This window comes from Misgurnus anguillicaudatus, chromosome 19, assembly GCF_027580225.2.
Source record: "Misgurnus anguillicaudatus chromosome 19, ASM2758022v2, whole genome shotgun sequence".
Classification (NCBI taxonomy): domain Eukaryota; kingdom Metazoa; phylum Chordata; class Actinopteri; order Cypriniformes; family Cobitidae; genus Misgurnus; species Misgurnus anguillicaudatus.
Window position 1 is genome coordinate 18926154 of NC_073355.2, and position 23865 is coordinate 18950018.

The window sequence follows — 23865 nt, forward strand, 5'->3', positions numbered from 1 at the left end:
TTAAAACAGTAGCAAATGAGCCAAAATATTAAATACACTGCTGAAATGGTCAAAATATGTACACCAGCTCTCACTGGGAAGTTTCCTTTAGGTCCTAATGTGTACAATTTAGGTACAGATATGTATACATTTGGTACCAATATGTACCTATGACCTTTTTGATACCGTTTTTTTTCTGACAGTGTAAATGAACATGTGAATGATGGTCATTTCAGTGCTCCAGACTTCATCAGGTCCACATTGAGATTTCTCCACATCACAAGTTGATGTTTGGCGAACCCCCAGCCCCTTGTGTGTAGTATGTATAATCCATTCTGGAGTAAATTTCCTTCCAAAGTCAGTTCAGAAAATGCAAAAAGATTTTTTTCATTTATTCATGTGTCAGCGCCCAGTGACACAGAGATTATCCTCTGCAGGGAGAGAAATTGCATACGAATCTCAGGTTGGGCGAATGACAGTGTTAGACTGAATTGAGAGTGGCTCCTGGTAGGAAATGTAGTTATTTAGCCTCTCGACGCTCACTAATTCGTGGGCAGGTTACATCAGTTTTTTTAAACGCTGCTAACAATATCTATATAGCCTACTGTCAAGAAACATTAATAATATTAACATTACTTTACATCGTTTAAAAGGTCTATGGGTGTAACATCAGTGCATGGTCTTTGTTTTGAGATACAGATGCTCTAGCATCATAAATGTAGTATGTCTAGATGACAACATGCAAAATATAAACAGGACTTCTTACCTTTGTGTTGATATAACGATCGCGAGTCAAATCCAGTCTGTTTCATATGTGTAAATAACCCATGAAAACCATCTAATGGAATACATACAATGACCATTTTTGTCCACAAATGCGTATAATCCATGAAATATAGATATATAGTCTGTTGTTTACATCAGATTTCGCATGAACGTCTTGTAATAGAATATAATACACAATCTGAGGACTATTTACGTCGTAACACTGTATATAACATGAGATTACACTTTAGGTTCCGCTAAACACATAAACACGTGGTCAAACTTATAATAAGATAACGAATCCAACGATCTTTGTGTGACGTTTTATTTTCTGGTTTGGAAACTGCATTTTATATGCTAACAGACGGATAAATAATAATAAGAGCGAACGTGTATGCATGTAAACAAAAGACTTTTATTTTATGGCTGACTGGCACTTAGAAAAGGCACTAGTCTTACAAAAACCCTTGCAAGAACCTAATTTTTGGGCCTATTGACCTTAACCATGAAACATAACTTCATTAGACTATCATGTCACAGTTTTGTTATGACTGCCAGCGTATGTCGAAAAGGTTGTAAAATAAGATTGCTTGTAGAGGCAATCAAGTGGAAACACACAATCTTATTTGAGTAGGTTTTTATCCAAATAGAAAATGCTTTCTGTTCAACGAATTCTCCTTGACTTTTGTAGTATCATGGCTCTTGATCCACCATTTCTTTTTCTCTTCACAGATATTCTGCAGTATTACCTCACATGCAGCGTTGGCCAGGTTAACCCCTTCCAGCAGGTAATCATAGTTTTTATTTTCTTCGGAAATCCATTCAAGGTTCTTTTTATTACTTGAGTATTTACCAGAGCCTTTTTTCAAACCTCCCACACAGAAAAACACTCAAATTGTCAACACAAAGGTTGTTACAAACCGCAGTATGAATAAAATAAAGTAGGTGCCAGATTTTAAAGGTGCCATAACTGTATTTACCTAGGCATAGATGCCTAATAAGAGTTCTGTACATGGTAAAGACATATCATAAGCCTTAAACACGATTGTTTCCTCATTCTTGGGTATTTAACTGGGATTTGAACAATCGCTCCTCCTTTCACACACACTATTATGGGCAAAGTGCCGCCCACTTTTTTGTGAGTCCCTGTACATTAGCATTCTGTCTTCGTTCCGAGCAGCTCCATGGATCTGTGTGTTGCTTTGGCTTCCTGCCCCTCCCTTTAGTTAATGGAGTCAGACTCCTTAAGTCTTTATGCGAATAATGCATGTGCATAATTCGAGGACCTCACAGCTCTTAACCGATCATGATTGATGGATTGCGTGGGTAACAGCTCCATTGTTTTGATGTCATTTCATTTAAATGACGGCTAATGCCCATATGGATACTGAATGGTTCATTTTGTCAGCTGGTGCCTCTAAATAGGCTTTGTCTGATTCTCTTACAGCATACGGATGAAATTGAGCTCGTTTCGCATTTGAGACAACCATTAACTGAAGTGGATATTGCTTGGAGTGGACTTAAAATGTCACCCATAAACCTTGAGGAACATTTAAACAGAAATGTTGGAGTACCTGAAGCTAATACCTTTCCTTCGTTAAAATAAACCTTTCAATTGTGAATTGTAGTGAGCTCTCTTGCTTTTAAATGTCTAAGCAGTTACTCTTTTAGGGAGTGTTCACACCAAAAAGCATGAGCAGCTCTTAGGGCGTACTCGCATTGTTCGTACTGCACCAGACTACCCAATATATGGTTTGTTTGGCTAGTGCGAGAGCTCCGCACCGTACCAGGGCTTGGCTCGGCCTGCCCCGTTGGATTTTTTAGAAACACTACACATTTTTCGACTCTTCCTATTCAAACTTCCACTCATGAGCTCATTACTAGAGACTCCAAGATGGAGGAACTACTGTAATTTGGTCAGAGGTGGGACACATCCAAAATGTGCACTGTTGGGAAAGCTGATTGACAGAACACGCCATTAGCGTTGTGACCTAATAAATTTCCAGCACTGTTGCGAGAATCATCCCAAGGGTTACTTCTTTAAGCTCAGAAAATAAAAACATGTTGTTTTATAATCGCTGAGCATTTAAATGTAGAACTGTTGACAGACAGAGTGGCCATTTGGCATTTTAAATATTTATGTTGTTAAGATCTCAGATGTGGAAATGCTATAATGGACCGATTTTTTTTCCCTTTTTCAATTTAAAATGTCTTGATGTCGCCTTTGCTGCTGAGTGAAACTGCGCTGTTGCATAATGCAAGCAACTTTCGGTACAGTAAGCACGGGAGTCTGAATATAGACTAGAGAGAGGAAACAGTGCACTGTAGAGGAAATCACAACGCACAACCCAGTTTGTATCACCTGTCCAATTTGTAGTTTTCATGAAACAACCACAATCCAAAAACTAATTTTAAGATACCTGTGCTCCTCACCTGGGATATTTGAGTCCTCCATTACGTCACAACGACCCCTTTTTCACATTTGTGCATCTGACAGTCAGTTTAATCTAAAGCAACTTACAGTGCATATGAGAAAACATGTTTTATCACTCTATGCATTTCCTGGGAATCAATTTTTGGTATTGTTAGAGCCTTACTCTACATTTGAGCTACAGGAACACCTAACATGTACTATATGAATACTTTATTACACAGCATGTAACTGGTCTGTTATGTCTTGTAGAAGCTGTCTGGAGGTCACAAAGCACTGGTAGAAATGCAAGACGATGTGTCTGAACTACTGCGCTCTGCAGTTAGAGAATACCCCAAAACAAAGGTGAGCGTTTGTATGTGCGTATTTGTGCGTGTATGCATGTGTGTGTGTGTGTGTAGATGCGCATGCAATAAATGCCAAGCTTCCCAAAATTCCAAAAACACAAGCTTTGCAAGTTCTTTTATAGCATTTGTCTGTGTGTTTTCCCCTGGGCCCCCATGTCATTGTGCAACTTCTGCGTGTTTTGGGACAAAGTGATGGCTGACGGTTTGTACATGTGAAAAAAAATCTGGCCTTTCGCTGAAACATGGCATTGAAAGAAAATGCTGATAAAGTGAAAATATTTATATTGCTTGGAACTGGCTAAAATATGTTTACTGCTGCAACTTTATACATGGATGTAGAAGATGTAACGAATTCCGGTTTACTGGTTAATCGCGGTTTACCACATCATATTTTATTACTGTTTAACCCTGTTTAGCATCAACCAATTTAAGCAATAAGGCGAGTCAAGCACATTCATTCAGGTCTGCTCCCATGTGTTTGTGATGACAGTGCTTCACTGACTGAATTTAAATCCTAAAAATTAGGGAAATGTACACTCTAAAAACAAACGGTGCTAAATAGCACTAAAAGTGGTTCACTGGCTTGTAATCATAAGGGAACCATTTTAAGTGGTGCTATATCACCCCCATATGGTTCTTCATAGGTGCTTTATAGGTGTGATAAAGCAGTGGTTCTCAAACATGCGGCCCCCTTTGTGTACGGTGCATTCCTTCGCAGCCCTCTCAAAGAAATTTATGACAAAAACAGTTCTAAAACTTCACATTTTAATTAAACAAAACATTAAATCATACAAAGTAGTGCTACCTTATTTTTTTTTGGTTTAATTTCACAGAAATCATGATAAATTAATGTATTTTATAAAATGTCATAAAACTGGGCCCCCCCCTGGCACCATCTCGCGCGGCCCCCCTAATGGCCCCTGACCCCAGTTTGAGAACCACTGCTATATAGCACTAAAAATGGTTCCCTATGATTACAAGGTTTTAGTGCTATTTAGTGTAGTGTAGTTTCAAGTGACACATGTTTAATATTTCTTTAAACAGATCCTTTTTTTCTATTTATTTTTCATTTAATGATGTAATCTGATGAGTTTAAAGCTTATTTCTTGAGCGATTGCTGTGAGCGCAGGTGTTGTGCAGCTTACTACTGGGTCATAAAGTACAGATGACTTGCTGATTTGTTTTGTGTTTATATGAAAATCTGATTTACTCAGTTGTGTTTTATCTGAACTAGATCAACATTTACCTCACGGCCCCAAATGTGCCATGATTAATGTTATTTATTTGATGTTTATGCTAACAAAAGTGCACTTACATCTGAAATCAATTTTTAATTTGCCTGCATCAGTACTTTTTATAGAAATCGTTCACAAAAACATCATAATATTAATAATAGTGTTGATTTTAGTCACAATAACTGTGATGTAAAATTTTCATACGTGTTTCATCTCTACATGGATGTTTATAATTGAGGAGCATTGATCAATATCCACATTTATTAACTTTGTGAATGCACAGTAGAGGTCTTCTCGGGTCCAAAGAAATGTACCCAACCCGAAATGACCTGAATCACTTTATACCCGACGTGCATAAATATTTTTTAAAAGAAAGACCCGACCCGAGAAAATTTGCCCAATTTTTTTAAACCCGACTGGACCCGATTGTAAACGGCACCGACATGTGTGCAGTCTGCAGCCCCACGCGCAGCAGTCAGACAGAAAGAAACCCGTCTGGTCTCGCAACCAATTTGGCGAGCTGCTCCATTTGTTTTACTTTGTTATCTGACGACCACACCAAGGTAACCGCTAAAATGAACATTTTAAATTGACTGAGATGTCTGTCTCAATGAAAATTAACCTACCGGCAGCCACACAATGTCGCAAGCGCTCTTGGCAAACAGAGGAGAGATTTGAAAAGGACATTGACTGACACGCGAGAGAGTTTGGGTCTTCTGTTCCGTTCGGCAAAAACACATTCATGCCACTATTATATAAGACCCGATGCCGCTATTATTGTACCCGACCCGTGTCCGAGGCACACGTGAAACTTTTAGACCCAAACCCAATTGGGTCTCAGGTCGGACCTTGGGTTTTCGGATTTAAATGGACCCGTGAAGACCTCTAATGCACAGACCCATTCACAATGAAGAGAAGTTCATAAAAGTTGTCAAATTTGGTATAGTAAACAAAATTTGGTATAGTAAAATTTCGTATAGTGACAATGCATTGCCAACTGTGTGTGTTTTAGGGGAACCTTGAGCAAATTCAGAGGGCTTTAAACAGCACTGAAGTCGGACTTCACCAGCTCACAGCCCTTGTGGATTGCCGCAGTTTACACATGGTAAGAAAAAATATATTGAGAGACTGTTTGAGTATACGAACACATCCTTACATGTTTTTGGTTTAATTTGACAAAATTACTTTGAAAATGTACGTTGCTTAATACTATTTTATTCTTTGTTTAGATTTAAGCAAAAGTTAGTCAACAGTCTATACATAAAAGCCATTTGAAGAATAGCAGAATTAAGGATTATATGAAAGTTAATATCTGTTAGTCATTCTAAAGATCATCTGGGATATTAAAAAGCCTGTCTTTGAACAAATTATTGTATTAAAACCAATATAAACCCATATAGACGGCACCCAACAGAGAGATGCCCATATATGATGTACTGCAGCATGGAGGCTGTCCTCCAATCTGCGATAATGGAGATTTTAATGAAGACCACAGAGTTAAGTTCCTCCTCAAGTCTAGGCGCTCTGGGTGGTCCTAAAAAGTGCCTCTCCTTCCCACGAGAACAGTAGAAAGGAACAAAAAATATGAGCTTTCGGAGATTTATTATACATTATTAATAGTGTTTTGGTACCGGAAAAGCAATAACACACTTTACGGTCCAAGCCCTCGTTTGTCAGAGCCGTACATCTGGACTGTATGTAAAGAATCCGTGTTGAAGATACAGAACAGTGCCGACGGTAATTACAAGCTGAGCTAGTTTGTAGATAATAATGACAGCAATTTGCAGGAAGGAGATACTGCCATGTTTTTAAGAGAGCAGCATGTGTGAAGCTGTATGTATTATTAAAAGCCTGTTTCTCTCTGGAGCACATGGTGACGTCTACTGCTGGCTGTTTTTAGTTAATAGAGTCTAGCGCTGGATATTATCAAAAGCTAAGCATACTTTAATTTTATCATTCTTGTAGTATATAGTATATATACTGTGAATTTAGAAAAATAGTAGGTAGTGTACAGGGTATGCTGCACAGTGCTGAGCAAATACCTTTGTTTTATATTGACTGTTTATTATCCACATTTCCATTAAAGATGGAGCAGTTTTATGCACTGTTGTTAATAGCTGTCTGTGTTTATGTTCTGGTTTAAATCTCTGGCTGTTGTAATTGTGTTTAATGCTGTGTCTCTGTGCAGGATTATGTGCAGGCGTTGACCGGTATATGTTACGATGGACTGGAAGGATTGATCTACCTGGTGCTATTCTCCTTCATCACGGCTCTCATGTTCACGTCTGTCATCTGCAGCGTGCCACACACGTGGCATAGCAAAAGGTGAGGTACATGTTTGAAAACACACTTCATAATTGGGTCTAATCATGATCCATGTGGAAAATAAATATTTACCATGGAAAAATGTCTTTTTTTGAAAATATGCTAATTTTCCAGCTCCGCTAGAGTTAAACATTTGATTTTTACCGTTTTGGAATCCATTCAGCTGATCTCTGGGTCTGGCGGTAACACTTTTAGCATAGCTTAGCATAATCCATTGAATCTGATTAGACCATTAGCATCACACGAAAAAATAACCAAACCATATTTAAAACTTGACTCTTCTGTAGTTACATCTTGTACTAAGACCGACGGAAAATGAAACGTGATTTTCTAGGCAGATATGGCTAGGAACTATACTCTCGTTCTTGCGTAATAATCAAGGACTTTACTGCTGTAACATGGCTGCAGGAGGCGCAATGATGTTGCGCAGTGCCCAAAAATAGTCCCCTGCCATTGAAAGTTACTAAGGGGACTGTTTTCGGCTGCTGTGTGGTATCATTGCGCCTCCTGCAGCCATGGTACGGCAACAAAGTCCTTGATTATTACGCCAGAATGGGAGCACAGCTCCTTACTAGCCATATCTGCCTAGAAAAACGCAACTTTTTTGTCAGTCTTAATTTTCTGTCAGTCTTAGTACACAATGTAACTACAGAAGAGTCAAGTTTCAAACAGAAAAAATATCGAAACTCTTTGGTTTTTAGCACGATGCTAATGGTCTAATCAGATTAAATTGATTATGCTAAGCTATGCTAAAAATGGTACCGCCATACCCGGAGATCGTAAACTATGGCCCCACATAATGTTATTGTTGAATGAATGGTGCCTATTTCAAATCAATTTGTCCTTGAATTGCTTACAAATCTCATTATTCCCATAGTTTGTAAAGCTTAATGGTTACATAACACACTTTGTTTCTGCTTATCTCATGTTAATATTGAGTACCTATAAAGTAGTTTCGCATCCTTCATATTTCTCAAGAGTCTTTAGTTTTATTAGATTTATAAGACAGATCAACTCGGAAAAACACGAGATCCTGGAGGCGTACCGCAGGCTGGGCGAGTCGCAAGCAAGCAACACACACAAAACATTATCCCATTATCTCTAGATAGCTTATGATTCACTACATGTCCATGTCGTTTACATTATATGCACTTACTCGCCGATTGCCAACAAAACACAGACATTTGATGCAGTTTACTTACTGCCCTGCGACTCATGACCTGGTTGGGACAGCCCCATTTTAACATAATCCAGCGTTAAACAAACACACAGGTACAACTCTGCTGCTACCCCAGATAAACAAACTATATCCATTGTTTCCTTAAGGCTGGGTTTATTGGGAAGCTTACCAAGCCTTAATTTTCCTTACAAACAACAACACACTTCTTTGGTGACGCTGATTTCATGTAAGCCCTTTGTTGGTGTGGGTGTGTGCGCGCGCTTTTCTGGTTAAAAAGCCCAGATATGAACTTCCACGGTGTTGAATAGCACTGAAAGTGCCCATAAAGAAAAAAAACAAAATTGTTACTTATTATTTTTTCATGTTCGAAAAAATCTTTCAGTAAATTGTACGAACCCTGGCAAATTGCATTTGGCACAAGTGGGGACCGTTGACTTCTTTTTTCGAGGGCGCTTGATGCGAAGTTTGTCACAACATGTATGTAGCCCGTCATGTGTGTGGTGTGTGTGTGTTCTGCACGTCGAGTGATCCTATGTGCATCACGTGTTTTGTCAAAATAAGTGCCTGCTGCAGATAGGGGTTTTTGATAAAAGAGACGCTCGCGTTTGCCAGATATTTACGCCCCTCGGGTGAGCAGTCACGAGCCACCACTGTTCGGCACAGAAATACATCATCACATGTCAAACTGCTTTTTGACACTTATGTTTAGCATGAGGGATCTTTCTCTTAAACGGTGTTAATCAGTCAGAATGCATTAAATAGCTTCCCCTTTAACCACTGATGTTGCTCATCAGTGCCCAGCAGGGGGCATCACAGGTCAATTTATATATAAACCAAAGGGTCCTATACAGTCTGTGTCTACAGTGTTAATAATATACTACTTAATCATGGGTTCAGTGGAAACAAAAGACACCATCTGCATGGTTGAAAGAGCGCTAGTCATTTTTGCGTTTTACCGTTTTCTACATAAAATCATCCTACATAATGTAAAGAACATTATTAACTAAGGTCATGTCAAACGTGGAAATCAAACTTTGATCATTAGTCATTGATGCATGTCTGTGTTTTGGCTCGTGATGGTTATGTCATGTCATTCCTCTGAAGAGGAAATTGGGCTTTTTGTTTTTCCGGTGGTGAAACCAGTCTGGGGAAGAATGGCCAGAGCATGCGTCTATGTGGCCCTAATGTGTGCTTCACATGTTTTCAGCGATCACAAAGCAAAGAGCGCCCTCTGCTGGTCATTTAACTGACTACTACCGTGGCTTTTATATTGAAAATGATGTGTGATGAAACCAGGTTGCCACTAATTGAATGTATAAAGCATATCTACTAAAACATTCCTTTATTTTTGATCCAAGGAATGCAGCTTTATTAATTTAACTCTGGTATGTCTGTACATTCATCTTGGCATTGAATTGGTCATGATGTCACTTTGTTTTATTTGTTTTGTTGTCAAGTCCCTGGGCCATTCATCTTTGTTTTAAGCCCAGACCACATTATAGCAATTTTCAATGGCAAGCGGCCAAGATGTCTTTTAAGAAACCATCTATGCAACCAACTGCTTGTTGTAATAAAACACAGTAAATTTGGCTTTGTGTGTTAAAGTAATATAAAACTGATTAGTTAACAAGTTTTCCCTTTAGTATTTTTCCATTACAATATATTTAAAGTCATTAAGCGTATCTTATGATGAGCTGGATAAATAAAAAGCAATGTTGATGATGTTGTTTGCAGGCCTGATGAGGACAGTGAGGAAGAGTCAGTGGCTCACGGAGGAAGACAAAATCATGACAATCTGTATCGAGTGCACATGCCCAGTCTCTACAGCTGTGGTAGCAGCTACGGCAGTGAAACCAGCATCCCTGCAGGAGCACACGCTCTCAGCAATGCTCCCGTTACGGAGTACATGTGAGTTTTACACACACCTTACTGAAAGCCAGAAGCAGGGCTGGCCCAGGTGCCCTATGCAAGTTTTTAAATTGTCACCCTAACACAAAAAATAATAAATTAATATTTTGAAATGTAATTGTAAGAGGGGAGCATCTCAATTGGGATTTTAGTTAAAACACCAGGAAGCTGAAGCAATGTCCAAACGTTTATTTCATTTATGCCAGTACATATTTCATCTCATTTGGTGCTTCAAAAAGCTGCGGTTCTTTACTTAAATGCAAATCAATGATAAACAAATTAGGTTAACCAATATAATAAATTGTATAACATACAAAATAGGTTCAACAAAATATACACACAATCAAGCAAGAATAACAAAACTTACATTACACACACAGCACCACAGGAAAAATTTTCCAAGCATCAGGACAAAGAGTGAACTGCTGCACTACCAAACAAGCCTGTGAAGGGTCCTTCAGCTGTCCTAAATGGGAGGAGCTTTCAACTAGATGCTCATTGGAGTTTTCTATACTAATAATTAAAAAGTGATTCTGAAAATGCTCATTTTAAAAACAACACTTTTTAACTTCAGTTTACTATGACATAAATAATGAAATTAATTAACATAATTGTGAATTAAATTAATGACAACTAAGAAATAACAAATATATTACTAATTACCTTCTGATTGTTTAAAAAATAAACTGACTTTTATTTCTCAATAAAACTTTGACTACTTGACTTTTTTTAAAACTTGACTAAAAAAACTAACATAACTAACTAACTAACAATAATGTATGAAAGAAAACCAAATCATATTCGTCCATTTGGTCTACGAATAAAACCTCATATGGATAATCTCAAATTAGATTTAAACATCCTGGAACAAACCCACTTTTGCAAAATTCCTCCTTGGGATATCAAAAAACCCTTTATTTTGTTGGATTTATCAAAGAATCGAAAATCTGAAACACACCCAAATGATTATCAGCTACAATTTTTATTAAGAGCTATTTATCCCCACTGGCCTACAAAGGCTAAGTGCAGTAACTATGCAAACACTGAAACTGAGAAAAATGCCCTTAAAGTTTTTTACACCAGCAGGTCAAACATGTTACTGCAATTTTGGCATACATGTTTCTCTGAAATGGGACAAAATTGAACCAGGAGACTTTGTCACAAGACACAACAGATCTCACAAAGTCCATTTCAACCCTTAACTCAATTTTGACCAAATGCGTAGTTACTGCACTTTGGCTTTGTAGGGCAGCCCAGTATACTCCAAAATACACAGATGGGTCCAAATCTGAACATATTCCAGATCAAAGTTCAATCTTCACAGCAGAAGCAAATGCTTTATTGTTGGCATTAAAATTTATTGAAACATCAATAGAAATTCTTAATAATGACTGACTCAAAATCATGCCTGGATTCACTGGAAAATATGAAAACTGATCATCCAACAATAGTCAAGATCTTCATTAAAATTTTTTGCTGAAATCAAAGGCTTTTAACATCTACTTTTGCTGGGATACCTGGACACTCAGGAATTGCTTGAAATGAGAAAGCGGACAATGCAGCAAAAGAAGCACTTTCCACAGAATCAATAAAGTGTTCTATACCTTTTACAGACTTAAAACAAACAATAAATGAATACAACAGAAATAAATGGCAATCAGAATGGGATCAATGTCTAAATAATAAGTTGCATGAAATAAATCCTGACGTGAGGAAAAAACATAATTCCTGTTTTGATGAACGTTGGAATCAAGTTATTTATACAAGTTGTAGAATAGGACATTGAAAAATGACACACCAATTTTTACTCTCAGGAGAAAACCATCCCAAAATGTTCATCTTGTTAAAATCCATTGTCCATTAAACATATTCTTTTAGACTGTATTATATTTACCCCTGTGAAAAACCGTTTTTACTCTGTTGGTACTTTTGAAAAGGTTTTTATTATCAAGTGAGCCCAAACATTGTTTTAAGATTTCTAGAGGAAATACATTTTAAACATATTTTTAATGTTCCTTTGATTTAATTATACTTTATTCTCACCATGAATATAGCCTTAGAAGCTGGTATGGTGTTAAAAAGAAAGAAAGAAAGACTTTTATTTCACAATAAAACTTTGACTACTTTATTTTTTTTTAAACTTGACTAAAAACTAACAAAACTAACTAGCCTTTTGACTAACTAAAAATATGACTGTTTTTGGATATTACACTGTAAATTCTAATGTAACATCTAACTCTGATACATTGTAAATTCTGTTAAGCTATTTAGAAATGGCACATAAACATCAATGACTAACATGAGCAGTCCTTAACTTGTTATTCTTACTTGTATTTCTGTGTTTAATGCTACCTTTTTTACCACTTAGAATTTTCTTTTTTTCGTTCATTTTTATATGCTTATTGTAAGTGGCAAATGCTAGTGGTAGATTGTAATCACATCAGGATACAGACACTGTTTATATTAGTCCATAATGACACATCTTAAGTTTTAGTGATGTCACATTTGTTGTAACAATATGTGACCCTGGACCACAAAACCAGTTGTAAGGGTCAATTTTTAATTTAGATTTATCATCTGAAAGCTGAATAAATAGTCTTATATTTGGCAAAGATTCAAGTTCCAGATTTTCAAATCGTGAGTTGCAAAGGACTTTTTTAGTTTTTAGAAGTTTTTTAAAGTTATGTTTTATAGACCTTCACTGTTGACAGATGCAATAATAGCCAACTCGATCATTCCTCAAAAACGTTTTTGGGTCCCTCAAAAAGCATCACGCTTTATGAGTCAAAACGCATCTGATTGGTTATGGTGTGTTTGACTCATGCAGTGCTGCGCAGACCAATCGGAGTACGACATCAATGTAACACAAGCCATTCAAGATCAGACTGCTCTCGGGTGCGTTTCCCAAAAGCATTGTTAGCTAACTATGGTCGTTGTTACCATTGAACTCTGTTGGTAATGACAGAACTTGTGACCATAGTTGCTTTCGGGAAACGCACCCCTGAATGCTTTCGAAATGCTCTCTGGGTATTTTAAAGTCAGAGTAGGCAGGTTTAAGTCTAAAAAAAGTCTAAAACACTTTTTCCAAATTTGTTTAAACTTTCTTTATATACCAATACATAAGTAAAATGTAAGTACTCTGAAAAAGAGAGTATAAAAATCGAGTGTCTGTAGACCTCTCACGCAGCTAATTTTTCCATTCACTCCACCCCCTCCCTTCTGGGTTTCTTCGAAAGCCATGCCCCAAAACACATGAATGCGCGACTCTGACCGGCTCTGCTGGGAGAAGCATTTACCTCAGACGAACGGAGAGGAAGGAGCGCGGTGCATGTAGTAACATCATGTCAGAATCACATGTAATAATACACCCAACTTTATCACTATGAATATAAACAAATACGATACTGGTAAAGTTTATAATATATTTAGTTTGATTTGGTAACAAACAAGCTAGTTAAATTTATAAGACAAAGCTAAAAACAGGTTGCATTGATACAAGTTACACTGTGATGAAGGTGAATTTCGTGGAAGATTCATAACATATAAGGTGTTTTGCATGGAAGAGTTTCCGTTATGAAAGCATTGTTGACTCTGATGAGGACTACACTCCAGAGACAATACCGCATCGTTGACTCGAGGAAAAGCCATGCGAAATTTACTCTCGTTTGATTTCTCCGTTTATTCTTTTTTTTGCCTTCGCTGACTGCATATGCAGATACTGTGAGTTCTGAATGCTTTTTCTCTGTCGTACTTTTGCTCTTCCTAGAGTGCCTAATGCACGTTCAAATCAATCGGTGTGCGCATGTGTCGGCAGATCCCGTAGCAACAGGGGTGGTGCCATGGTCGCGAGAGAAAGTGATAGTCGCGCAAGCCAATCATTTGTTTCGTCCCGAAGTTTTATACTCTCTTTTTCAGAGTACTTACATTTTAATTATGTATTGGTATATAAAGAGTTTTTTTAGATAATTCCTGCCTATCCTGCCTTTAATGTCATGAGCCAGTCGGTCTGCGCAACACTTCATGACTCAAATTCATCAAATCGGGGATCGGCGCCAATACTAAATACAGCAATATACACTGTTCACGGAAGGGTACACTTCTGACAAAAAAAAACTTTTGTGAGGTGCCCTTTAGTGATTTTATACTCTTTAGTGATTTTACACCCTAGGGCTTGGCAACCGCTTATCTCACCAATGCCAAGGGCCGGCCCTGGCCAGAACAGTCAGATTTTGTGTGCCTTTGGCCACTATATTAATATTAGAGCACCATTTTTTTGAACAACTTGCCATATAGTCCTCAAACTAAGTAGAGGATGGCTATGTAGATGAGCAAATATATATGCCACATGGTTTTATTTTTAATGTATGCTGGTCTTAAGAAAATTGCATTTTAATATTAATACAGTGGCAAAAATCCCATTAATTCTGACCCTTTTGGCTTTTGAAAGCGACACACAATCAACAACCAATACAGTGTCTATGCAGTTGAGACATGGACTAAATGACAATTTAATGAAGATTTATTAGGGCCTTCAAGCTTATCATTACAAGGCCCAAAACAAATATAAATTGCATAAACACAATGGCTTTTTAATGTTAATGTTGTTGTTATTATTATTAGGATATTATCAATGCATATCATGTTTTATTAGTCTTTTTATAATAATAATACATTTGGCGAAATGTATTATTAAGTCAAAATGATTTGAATTTAAACCATTTTTTATTCTTTGTATTGGTTCTTGTACATTTAAAATAGTTAACACTTAAACCCTAAAAATGTAATTGCGTAGGTTGTATAAACAAGATAACGTTAAGTCTTGTATCTTAAAATTGAAATCACAGACACAAGCCGATCACTTCACTGTCTTTCGATCTAAATCTGCTCCACATGAGCTGGACAGAATGATGTTGGTGTACTGAGATCAGCTGGATGTTTTTAACAGCTGGACACGGACTCCACCATATGTGCAATGTCTTGACTCAATGATGAGGATATAAAGTCTGCTAGGATAAAACTTTTGCCCCTTTCTAGCTGTGGCTCTGAAAGAAGGTCCAGCGGAGCACACAGAAAATGGCATTGAAACAATGTTCATGTTATGCTGTGTACAGGGATTACGTTATAAAGCTTATTTTAATTAAGACTCAAATAACCATATACAATACATGTATTATTAATATGGATGCAGCAGTATAAATTGTATATCTGTGTTTGCCGTATCTGTCATTTACATGACTCAGAATGCAAACTTCCCAAACCCTCGCTGTGAGAACACTCCTCTCATTGGGAGAGAATCACCCCCACCTTCTGTAAGTATCTATGTTACTCCTTAATGTATATGACACACATAAACACCCCTCGTATGCACGTGACGATAAGAAACACGCTAACACACAAACCACAGAGTCATTTAGACAGCCTGAATGTTTAGATATTCACCTCAAATAACACAATTTATTTTATTTTGCTTGTGTGAATCATTGATCCGCCCCACTGTAGTTTAATCACTGTATATAACAAGTCAATACAGAGAGTTTCTATTAGATTGTGGCTGGTTGTGTGGGAACACTGAAGACTGCTCCAGCCAACTGTGATCAGATAAAAATTGTTTTATATTAATAAGTATTAAAGTGGGAAATTTTTGACTTTAGTTTAGATTTTGGGCTAGCTGCAAACTTAAAACTAGGTATGACACAACTGTCACTGGTTACTGCTAAACTCCCAATCCTTATGCTTTTGCTTATGTAAAAGAGGTTGATGTAAAATTGGGCAGGTATAGATTGTCTGGGCATGGTTATGTAAGTGAACCCTGCACGCACTGTAAATTTCCCCTCACCAGCTCGTCCCTTCTCCACAAATGCACACCTTTGCCTCTGTGTGTCTGGATGGTGGTGCCTGTGTGTTTTTCATCAGCTTGAGTCAGTCATGTATCTCTGCTCTACACTTTCTTGTCGTTTTCTTTTTTGCAAACCCACACAGTTGTATTTGACTTCATCGGGCAGTAACAGTCGTCACAGCTGGCATTTAAAGCCATCGGAGAGTTCCCGCTCCTTTTGGTAACAGCCTCTGCTAACAGGTACTCGATTGCCCTACTTCCATATGTTGGCCTGCCCCCTTCCTAAAAAAAGAATAATATTTCTCATTCCCCCCTAAACTACCCTCGTTCTGACCCTTAGTGTTTTTGTTGTATCCTTTCTTGGTCTTGTTCTCTATCCACTAGCTAGCACATACCACTTAAGACTAAGAAAATAAAATGTTCCTTAGAGCTTACTTACGCTATGCATAAGGTACATGCGCCTTTATAGGCAGACATATTCTTCCTATATACTAACATATTCCCTATAGACTGACTATATTTAGACTAGTATATTCCTTATAAAATGGCATGTTGCATCCTCGTTTTTTGATATACTGCCATCTGTACTGTGTTCTTCATTGTATGACAAACCGGACTAACTATACATTGCATTTATGCATTTGGTAGATGCTTATTTCCAAAGCGACATACAGTACATTACAAGGTAGCCTGCACGTTTTTAGCAATATGTGTGTTCCCTGGGTTCGAATACCATAACCTTTTTGTGCTGCTAACGTAATGCTCTACACTTAACTACACAACAGCTACACAAAAATCATTTTTTATACCTCAAGCGAGTTTATTTTTAAATTTTAGTTTTATTTAAAGGAATAGTCTATTTGAGTTATTACCTCAACTTAGACGAATTAATACATATCTATCTTTTTTCAATGCGTGCACTGTACAGCGCGTCGTGAATGTGTTAGCACTCAGCCCAGCCCCACCCATTCCTATGGTACCAAACAGGGAAGCCACCAAACACTTCCGTGTTTTCCCTATTTAAAGACTGTTACATGAGGAGTTATACCAGTAAGTATGGTGCCACAAAATAAAACTTTTTGGTACCATAGGAATGAATTGGGCTAGGCCAAATGCCAACACATTCATAACGCGCTGCACAGTGCATGCACTGAAAAAAGATAGGTATGTATTAATTCGTCTAGGTTGAGGTAATAACATAGTTTAATGTGGCAAAAGGGTAGACTATTCCTTTAATTTATTAATAATGTGATTGTGTATATGCTGCAAACTCACCACAGGGATAAATAATGTAACTTACTAACTATTTCCTATAGACCGGCATATTCCTTAAAGCCCACAACATTCCCTGTATACTACAGTGTTTTCCACAGACTTACAGTTTATTTGTCGGGGCACATCCGGGGGATGGTAACTAATATGCAAATCATGACGGTTGTTATTGGATGCGGAGCCACACGCAAATTTACCAAAAAAATGTTTAGCACATCAATATGCGAAATGGGGTCTGACATATGGATAATATGCTTCCAATAGACTGTCATATTCCATATAGACTGACATATAGACTGCTATATTTCCTACAGACTTTCATATCCCCTATAGACTGTCATATCCCCTCAAGCAGGGGTCTCCGACACGTCGCTCGCGAGCTACTAGTAGCTCGTGTCTTAATTGCAGGTAGCTCGCTCGTGGGTTTATTTTTTTATTTCTTTTCTGTGGTTATGGCACATTTGGATGTCTGGTTAGTGTTACAAGCGCCTGTGGTAGTAAAGACTGGGTACATGTTTGACGTTGCGTTGAGCTGTGTAGACCGGCGTATCATATGACATCATGTATGATTCAACAACAAACAAATAATTGTGAAGCCGGCAATCGGACGATCTGCGCAACGCTGTGAAGCTCGCGCCGTGGCAACCGGACGATCCGCGCACATCTCGAGTCGAGGCACTATGGTTAAAATGGATGTCATCATTTTCGGATTAATTTAGGATAAAACGAAAATACAGTCGTCGTCACAAGTTCAATGGGTTATCATCTTATATATATATTTAAACATCAAATGTCAAGAGATACCAGAGAGCCATACGTGACATACATGCACATCCCTTTTATGAATCCAAAAGCAGTAAATACTCTATGTTTGGATCATCTTTCTAAATTTGATCTTTAATAATAGATTTTTTTTATTCAAAATGTGGTATTTTTGGACGAATCCTACCCATATAAGAGGTGATAAAAAAGTTTAAATAAAGACAACATGAAAGTTTTTTTTGTTGTTGTTGTAGGATCTGTTCTTTCATTTGATGTATCGTATGTTTATGTTTAAAGAAAAGCATTTTCTGAAGGGTATTACAATTTTGTAAAAAATAAAAAAATGCATGCACTTGCTGGCAACTTAAAAAAAAAATGCTGGCGGGGAAAGAGTTCAAATCACAGTGAGTTAATAGACCGATGTCTATTAACTCCCTTATTTAGGTATAAAGTGACACAAGTAGCTCTCGACCACTTTTATTTTTTAGAAAGTAGCTCTCCAATGAAGAAAGGTTGGAGACCCCTGCCCTATAGACTGCCGTATGCCCTAAGGCTGACATATCCCCTATAGACTGGCATATCCCCTATAGACTGACATATAGACTGTCATATTCCCTATAGACTGCCGTAACCCCTATAGACTGCCATTTTCCCAATATAATGTCATGTTCCCTGCCATATTCCCTATAGAATGTAATGTTCCCTGCCATATTCCATATAGACTGTCATATTCCCTATATAATGTCATGTTCCCTGCCATATTCCCTAAAGAATATCATATTCCTCATAGACTGCCATATTCCCTATAGACTGCCATATTTCCTGTAGAATGCCATGTTCCCTATAAAGTGCCATATTCCCTGCTGTATTCCCTATAGACTGACATATGTCCTGTAGTTTCTTAGTTAACAGATAGCGAGAATTGACATGTAGTTTTTCAATATTTTTGTATTATTTCTGACTTGATATTTATTTCTTGATTCAGTTGCTGATAAATTGGTACGCCCAACAATTTAACCATGCTACAAAGTGTTCCTATTAGGGATACATAGTTAGGGTTAGGCTCCTGATTCCCTGTGGCACAAACTGTTTTAAGGAGATTGTAGCATTGATTTTAGTTGACCACAGCGCCAGCAGAACAATTTAAATGATCTCATTCAAATCTATAATTTCCCTTGAAAATTTAATAAAGATACCATCGGGTGCGATGAAGATACACTAATCTGTTCTTTTCAAACTTCTTTTCATTATTTTTAGTCCCTTGCTGGACTTCATCTCGTCTTGTTTTCCTGAACGGAAATGGTTTTGCCATTCACACTGTATGCTAGTCATTGGGGCTTATCAGAATGGCCCGACACACATTAAACACACATACAGGCCTGTTCATGTGTCTTTGAGGAGAAGGGTCAGGGTTCAGTGGAACATCTGCTGAGGTTATGTACAGTTCAGGACAGTGTGTGGGAAACTATGATCACTGCATCTTTAACACACTTAATGAACTGCATGAACCACTTATTAAACAATTATTGAATGTTTCTACAACCAAAACCTTGTCCTAGCATGCTTTTACATTAATAGTGGTATAAATCATTTTGTCCAGTTGATCCTCTTTATGTATCCCAAGTTATGTTAGCGATGTGTATTTAAGGAAATTCAAAGATAGTTAGTATGGTATTGAGGGGCTTGCCATCGATTTTTACAGTATATCGCAGTGCTCTGCGGTTATTCAATTCTGCAAAATATATCTTTATGTAATTGCAATCTATACAAGACAAATGTATGGACTTGACACACAATTTATGTATCTAAAACATAAAGGCTGTCTAAATGATTCTGTGTTTGCTATGCCATCGCCATGTGATTTATGTTATCTATTTTACTCATTACTAAAGGTCCTGTTTACACCTGGTTTCAATCTTCATTATGGGTGATCATAAGTGGACAGCTAATACAGAGATGTTTCCAAAATAACCCTCTTATACCCTTAAATAGTGCACTATGTGAGGAAAGAGTCATTTGTGGTGTGTAGTGGTGTCCAAAATCATATTGGACATTAGCGAATGCACTCGTTCAATCCCATGATGCACCGCAATAATAAGTAAATAATCACTGTTCACTAATTGAGCATTGAAAACTTTATTAAACTTAATTCTGAATGAATTTCCACATCTCAACACAAGATGGCGCCCACAGCACTTCCTGCACTGTGTCTGACTTTACTTAACTCATTCAAGTGGACTATATTATTGGACTAATGCATTAGAGATGGTATGGGGGTTATTTCTAACACAGCCCAGGTGTGAACGCAGTCTGGTCCATCTTGTGAACTTGTCCATCTATAAATGTGAAACCACACATTAAAAAACAAATCAAACCTTCATTTTGTTTCAAATGGCAATCAACATTGAAATAGCAACTGATTGATGTTATTTGTTAAAGGGACACTCCACTTTTTTTAAAAAATATACCCATTTTCCAGCTCCCTTAGAGTTAAACATTTGATTTTTACCGTTTTGGAATCCATTCAGCTGATCTCTGGGTCTGGCGCTAGCACTTTTAGCATAGCTTGCATAATCCATTGAATCTGATTAGACAATTAGCATTGCGCTAAAAAATAACCAAAGAGTTTCAATATTTTTCCTATTTAAAACTAAGACTCTTCTTTAGTTACATCGCCTACTAAGACCGACAGAAAATTAAAAGTTGTGATTTTCTAGGCAGATATGGCTAAGAACTATAATCTCATTCTGGCGTAATAATCAGTGATAGTTCCTAGCCATATCTGCCTAGAAAATCACAACTTTTAATTTTCTGTCTGTCTTAGTAGATGATGTAACTACAGAAGAGTCAAAGTTTTAAATAGGAAAAATATTGAAACTCTTTGGTCTATTTTGAGCACGATGCTAATGGTCTAATCAGATTCAATGGATTGCGCTAAGCTATGCTAAAAGTGCTAGCGCCAGACCCAGAGATCAGCTGAATGGATTCCAAAACGGTAAAAATTAAATGTTTAACTCTAGCGAAGCTGGAAAATGAATATATTTTTTTAAAAAGTGGAAAGTCCCTTTAATACTAGGTGTAAACGGGACATTATAATGTTGTAGACACCATTTTCACATTATATTAAATTAGGTGCTACTAATCAATCTTGTCATTACATATATTGTTCTTTATGATTGTCTCCCCACAGTACACATCAAGCATGAGGGCCAAGTACCTAGCCAACGCCCGACCCGACCCCAACAGCAGCTCCTCTGCAAACTAAAAGGACCCTATGTTCACTTCCTCCGGTGGTCAACAAATCGCACACATGCACACACACGCACATCTTGTTCCCACAGACCAAAAAAAATTCACCTCCAGGCCCACCATCCAGATGCTTCAAGTGAAGAGCAAGTGATTTTGAAGTTTTTTAAGCTCTCCAACTAATAAAGGACACCATTGCATCATGTAAATACTACTGTCACGTGAACGTTTCAGAAGCCTCTCACGCAATTTCCAGATGGGCCGGCTTCGAGGTCAGGCAGCTAGTTCATCGGGCGGCAGCAGAAGGTTATGAGTGTGAACTTCCCATTACCCTGATATACCCTGAGTCATGTGCGTCTGTCCATGCTGACCTTGCTCATTTGTGGTGCTCTTGCCAGAGGTTCAGAGGACTCCAGAACCGGACCGGGGTGTAATGCCCTTCACTTTACATTCCTGCGTGGCCTCTGTCCTCTGGTGATTTGAAATAATGTGACCCTCTTCGTATGCAGGACACACTGCCAGCCCTATCATCTGGACTCATCTACTGTAATGTATCCATGAAGGAACCTATCTAATCTAAATAGTGTGAGAAATGCAGTCGTCAGGCGCCTCCGGTTTGTTTTGTAAATAATGAAAATGACCCGTGCTGATAAATATAAGGGACGTAACGGAAACATACTCTGTGGAAGTATGCTGACGTAAATGTTTGGACATGTACATGCCAAACATGCATACTTGCATTATTGTGGCATTTGTGCACAACACGTTGCTTTATGAATTGCATTTTAGCACAAAATGACTCGAGTAGGGTATTTTTAGCTTTTAACCTGTAGCATAAATTGCCTTCAATGAGGCTAATCGGATTCAGATGTCTCATTTACAGGTTTGTGTCGTAGGTGTGTGAAGCAATGGCTGAATAATGATTTGCAGCTATTCTGGTTTTTATTATTACACATGGATAACACAAATCACTTAATGACTGCAGTAAGCCTCAAATTTACATCAACTGCCAATACTGGAAAACCATGATGATGATGATGATGATGATATGGACATCCTTAAACTACTGTTTGCATCCATGTGTTTCTACCCATGAAATCTGAATCTGAAAGCCGAAGCAGTCTGCTTCATCTGATGCTGGGATTTTATCTGAACCATGTGCCACTGGGACAGGCTTTGATTTTTTTCTCTTTTTTTATTCTTATCTGTTTCATTGATGTTGCACGAATATATGTGACTGCTCACGATTGCCACTATTGTGCTAAGTGATGAAGATTTTATTGTACTGTACACAATCTAAACTGGACATATGTACCTTCATTTTGCTTTTGGAGACATATGATGACTTAACCTCAAGACGTGATTGAGTGTGACTTCAAAAATGCCACAATTTCCTGGGCTGGTTGCTTTTTGCCACAAATTGCTTTATTTCCCAAAATAAGGGGAAAGTTTCCCCTTCCCACAAGTAGTCAGAAAGTGATGCGCTGTCACTTGGAATATTTCTTCTTGTTGAAAGTACCGGAGACAAAGCCAACAGCTGGCATCTGATCAGTTTTTCAGCTGGATCAAGGAGTGTTCTCCTGAAAAGACCTCTATTAGATTTTGTATGAGCTCGTGTCTCTGCTCCGGACCTCATATGGAAGTGCCAAGGTTCTCATACTGTTCCAAGTCAAACATTTCGCCTTCCTTCACACCTCAGGGGTGCCTCCTCCTATGTTTCCAAAATATATACTGCAAGAGAGTCGAATACGGAAGACCTGAATCGATCATGTCACAACATTTTTTTATTTTAATAAAAACTGTGGACACAGATATTCAGTTTACTTATGGATGCATGCATGCAGACATGGAACTAATAACAAATGCCAATGGGACAAACCGGTGCTCCTGAGGTCCCAGAGACTGCAAGGCTTTTGTGGAAGCAAGCAAGAACTTCATGGAGATGAACTGCAAAAAATCTTTGGAAAGATCAATCTGAAGCTTTTTTATCTCAAGTTTAAAATGAGGAGTGGAGTCATATTGTGTGCTACTGACGCTTGCATTGGTTTGCTTTGTGATCAATGATGAGGTTTGTATCCTCGAATGTGCCAATGACCCACAACCTTCCTTGGATCTTTTAAATGTTCACCTATTTCTTAAGAGCTCTGCTTTGCCTGAACAACCAAATGAGACGGCTGAAAAGATGTTTTTTTTCTGTAAATGACCATGCTTGTGATGATGCAGCCTGTTTTTATGTCGACATTCACTTGGATGATGTCATATTGATACACTGATACATGCACAAAACAAGAAAATGGCCTCTGAAAAGGACATTATTTGTAATATAGTACAAAAAAATGTGGTTCTTTTTAAATCATAGTCCATGTGGCATATTTTTAGAAATGTTAGCAAGCACAAAGAAATTTTGTCTTTTTCTTGCAAATGATTTTTTGTCTTTTATTGAGATGTTTTGATATGACTTTACTGTAGGACAACCTGTTTTCTTTTATTTGCAGTTACTAATATATTGTACATGTAAAAACCTGTGGTTTCAATGAGCTTGATCTCAGTGTTTTCAGATTAAACTAAACATTAACGGA

At 37.7% G+C, this 23865-nt stretch overlaps 1 protein-coding gene across 3 annotated transcripts in view; it reads left to right on the forward strand.

Moving 5' to 3' along the window:
* Positions 1-23865, forward strand: part of ttyh3a (tweety family member 3a) — a 66196-nt gene extending 42331 nt beyond the window's left edge. Inside the window, exons 8-14 of one of the 3 annotated variants that reach the window (XM_073857049.1) lie at positions 1477-1532; positions 3428-3520; positions 5770-5862; positions 6946-7082; positions 9997-10165; positions 15399-15479; positions 21231-23865. In XM_073857049.1, coding sequence (XP_073713150.1) covers positions 1477-1532; positions 3428-3520; positions 5770-5862; positions 6946-7082; positions 9997-10165; positions 15399-15479; positions 21231-21305 — 704 coding nt within the window. In that variant the 3' untranslated portion in view covers positions 21306-23865. Of the gene's footprint in view, positions 1-1476; positions 1533-3427; positions 3521-5769; positions 5863-6945; positions 7083-9996; positions 10171-10550; positions 10885-15398; positions 15480-16149; positions 16246-21230 lie in introns of those variants that run through there. The other 2 variants (XM_073857048.1, XM_073857051.1) reach the window with 2 other exon arrangements.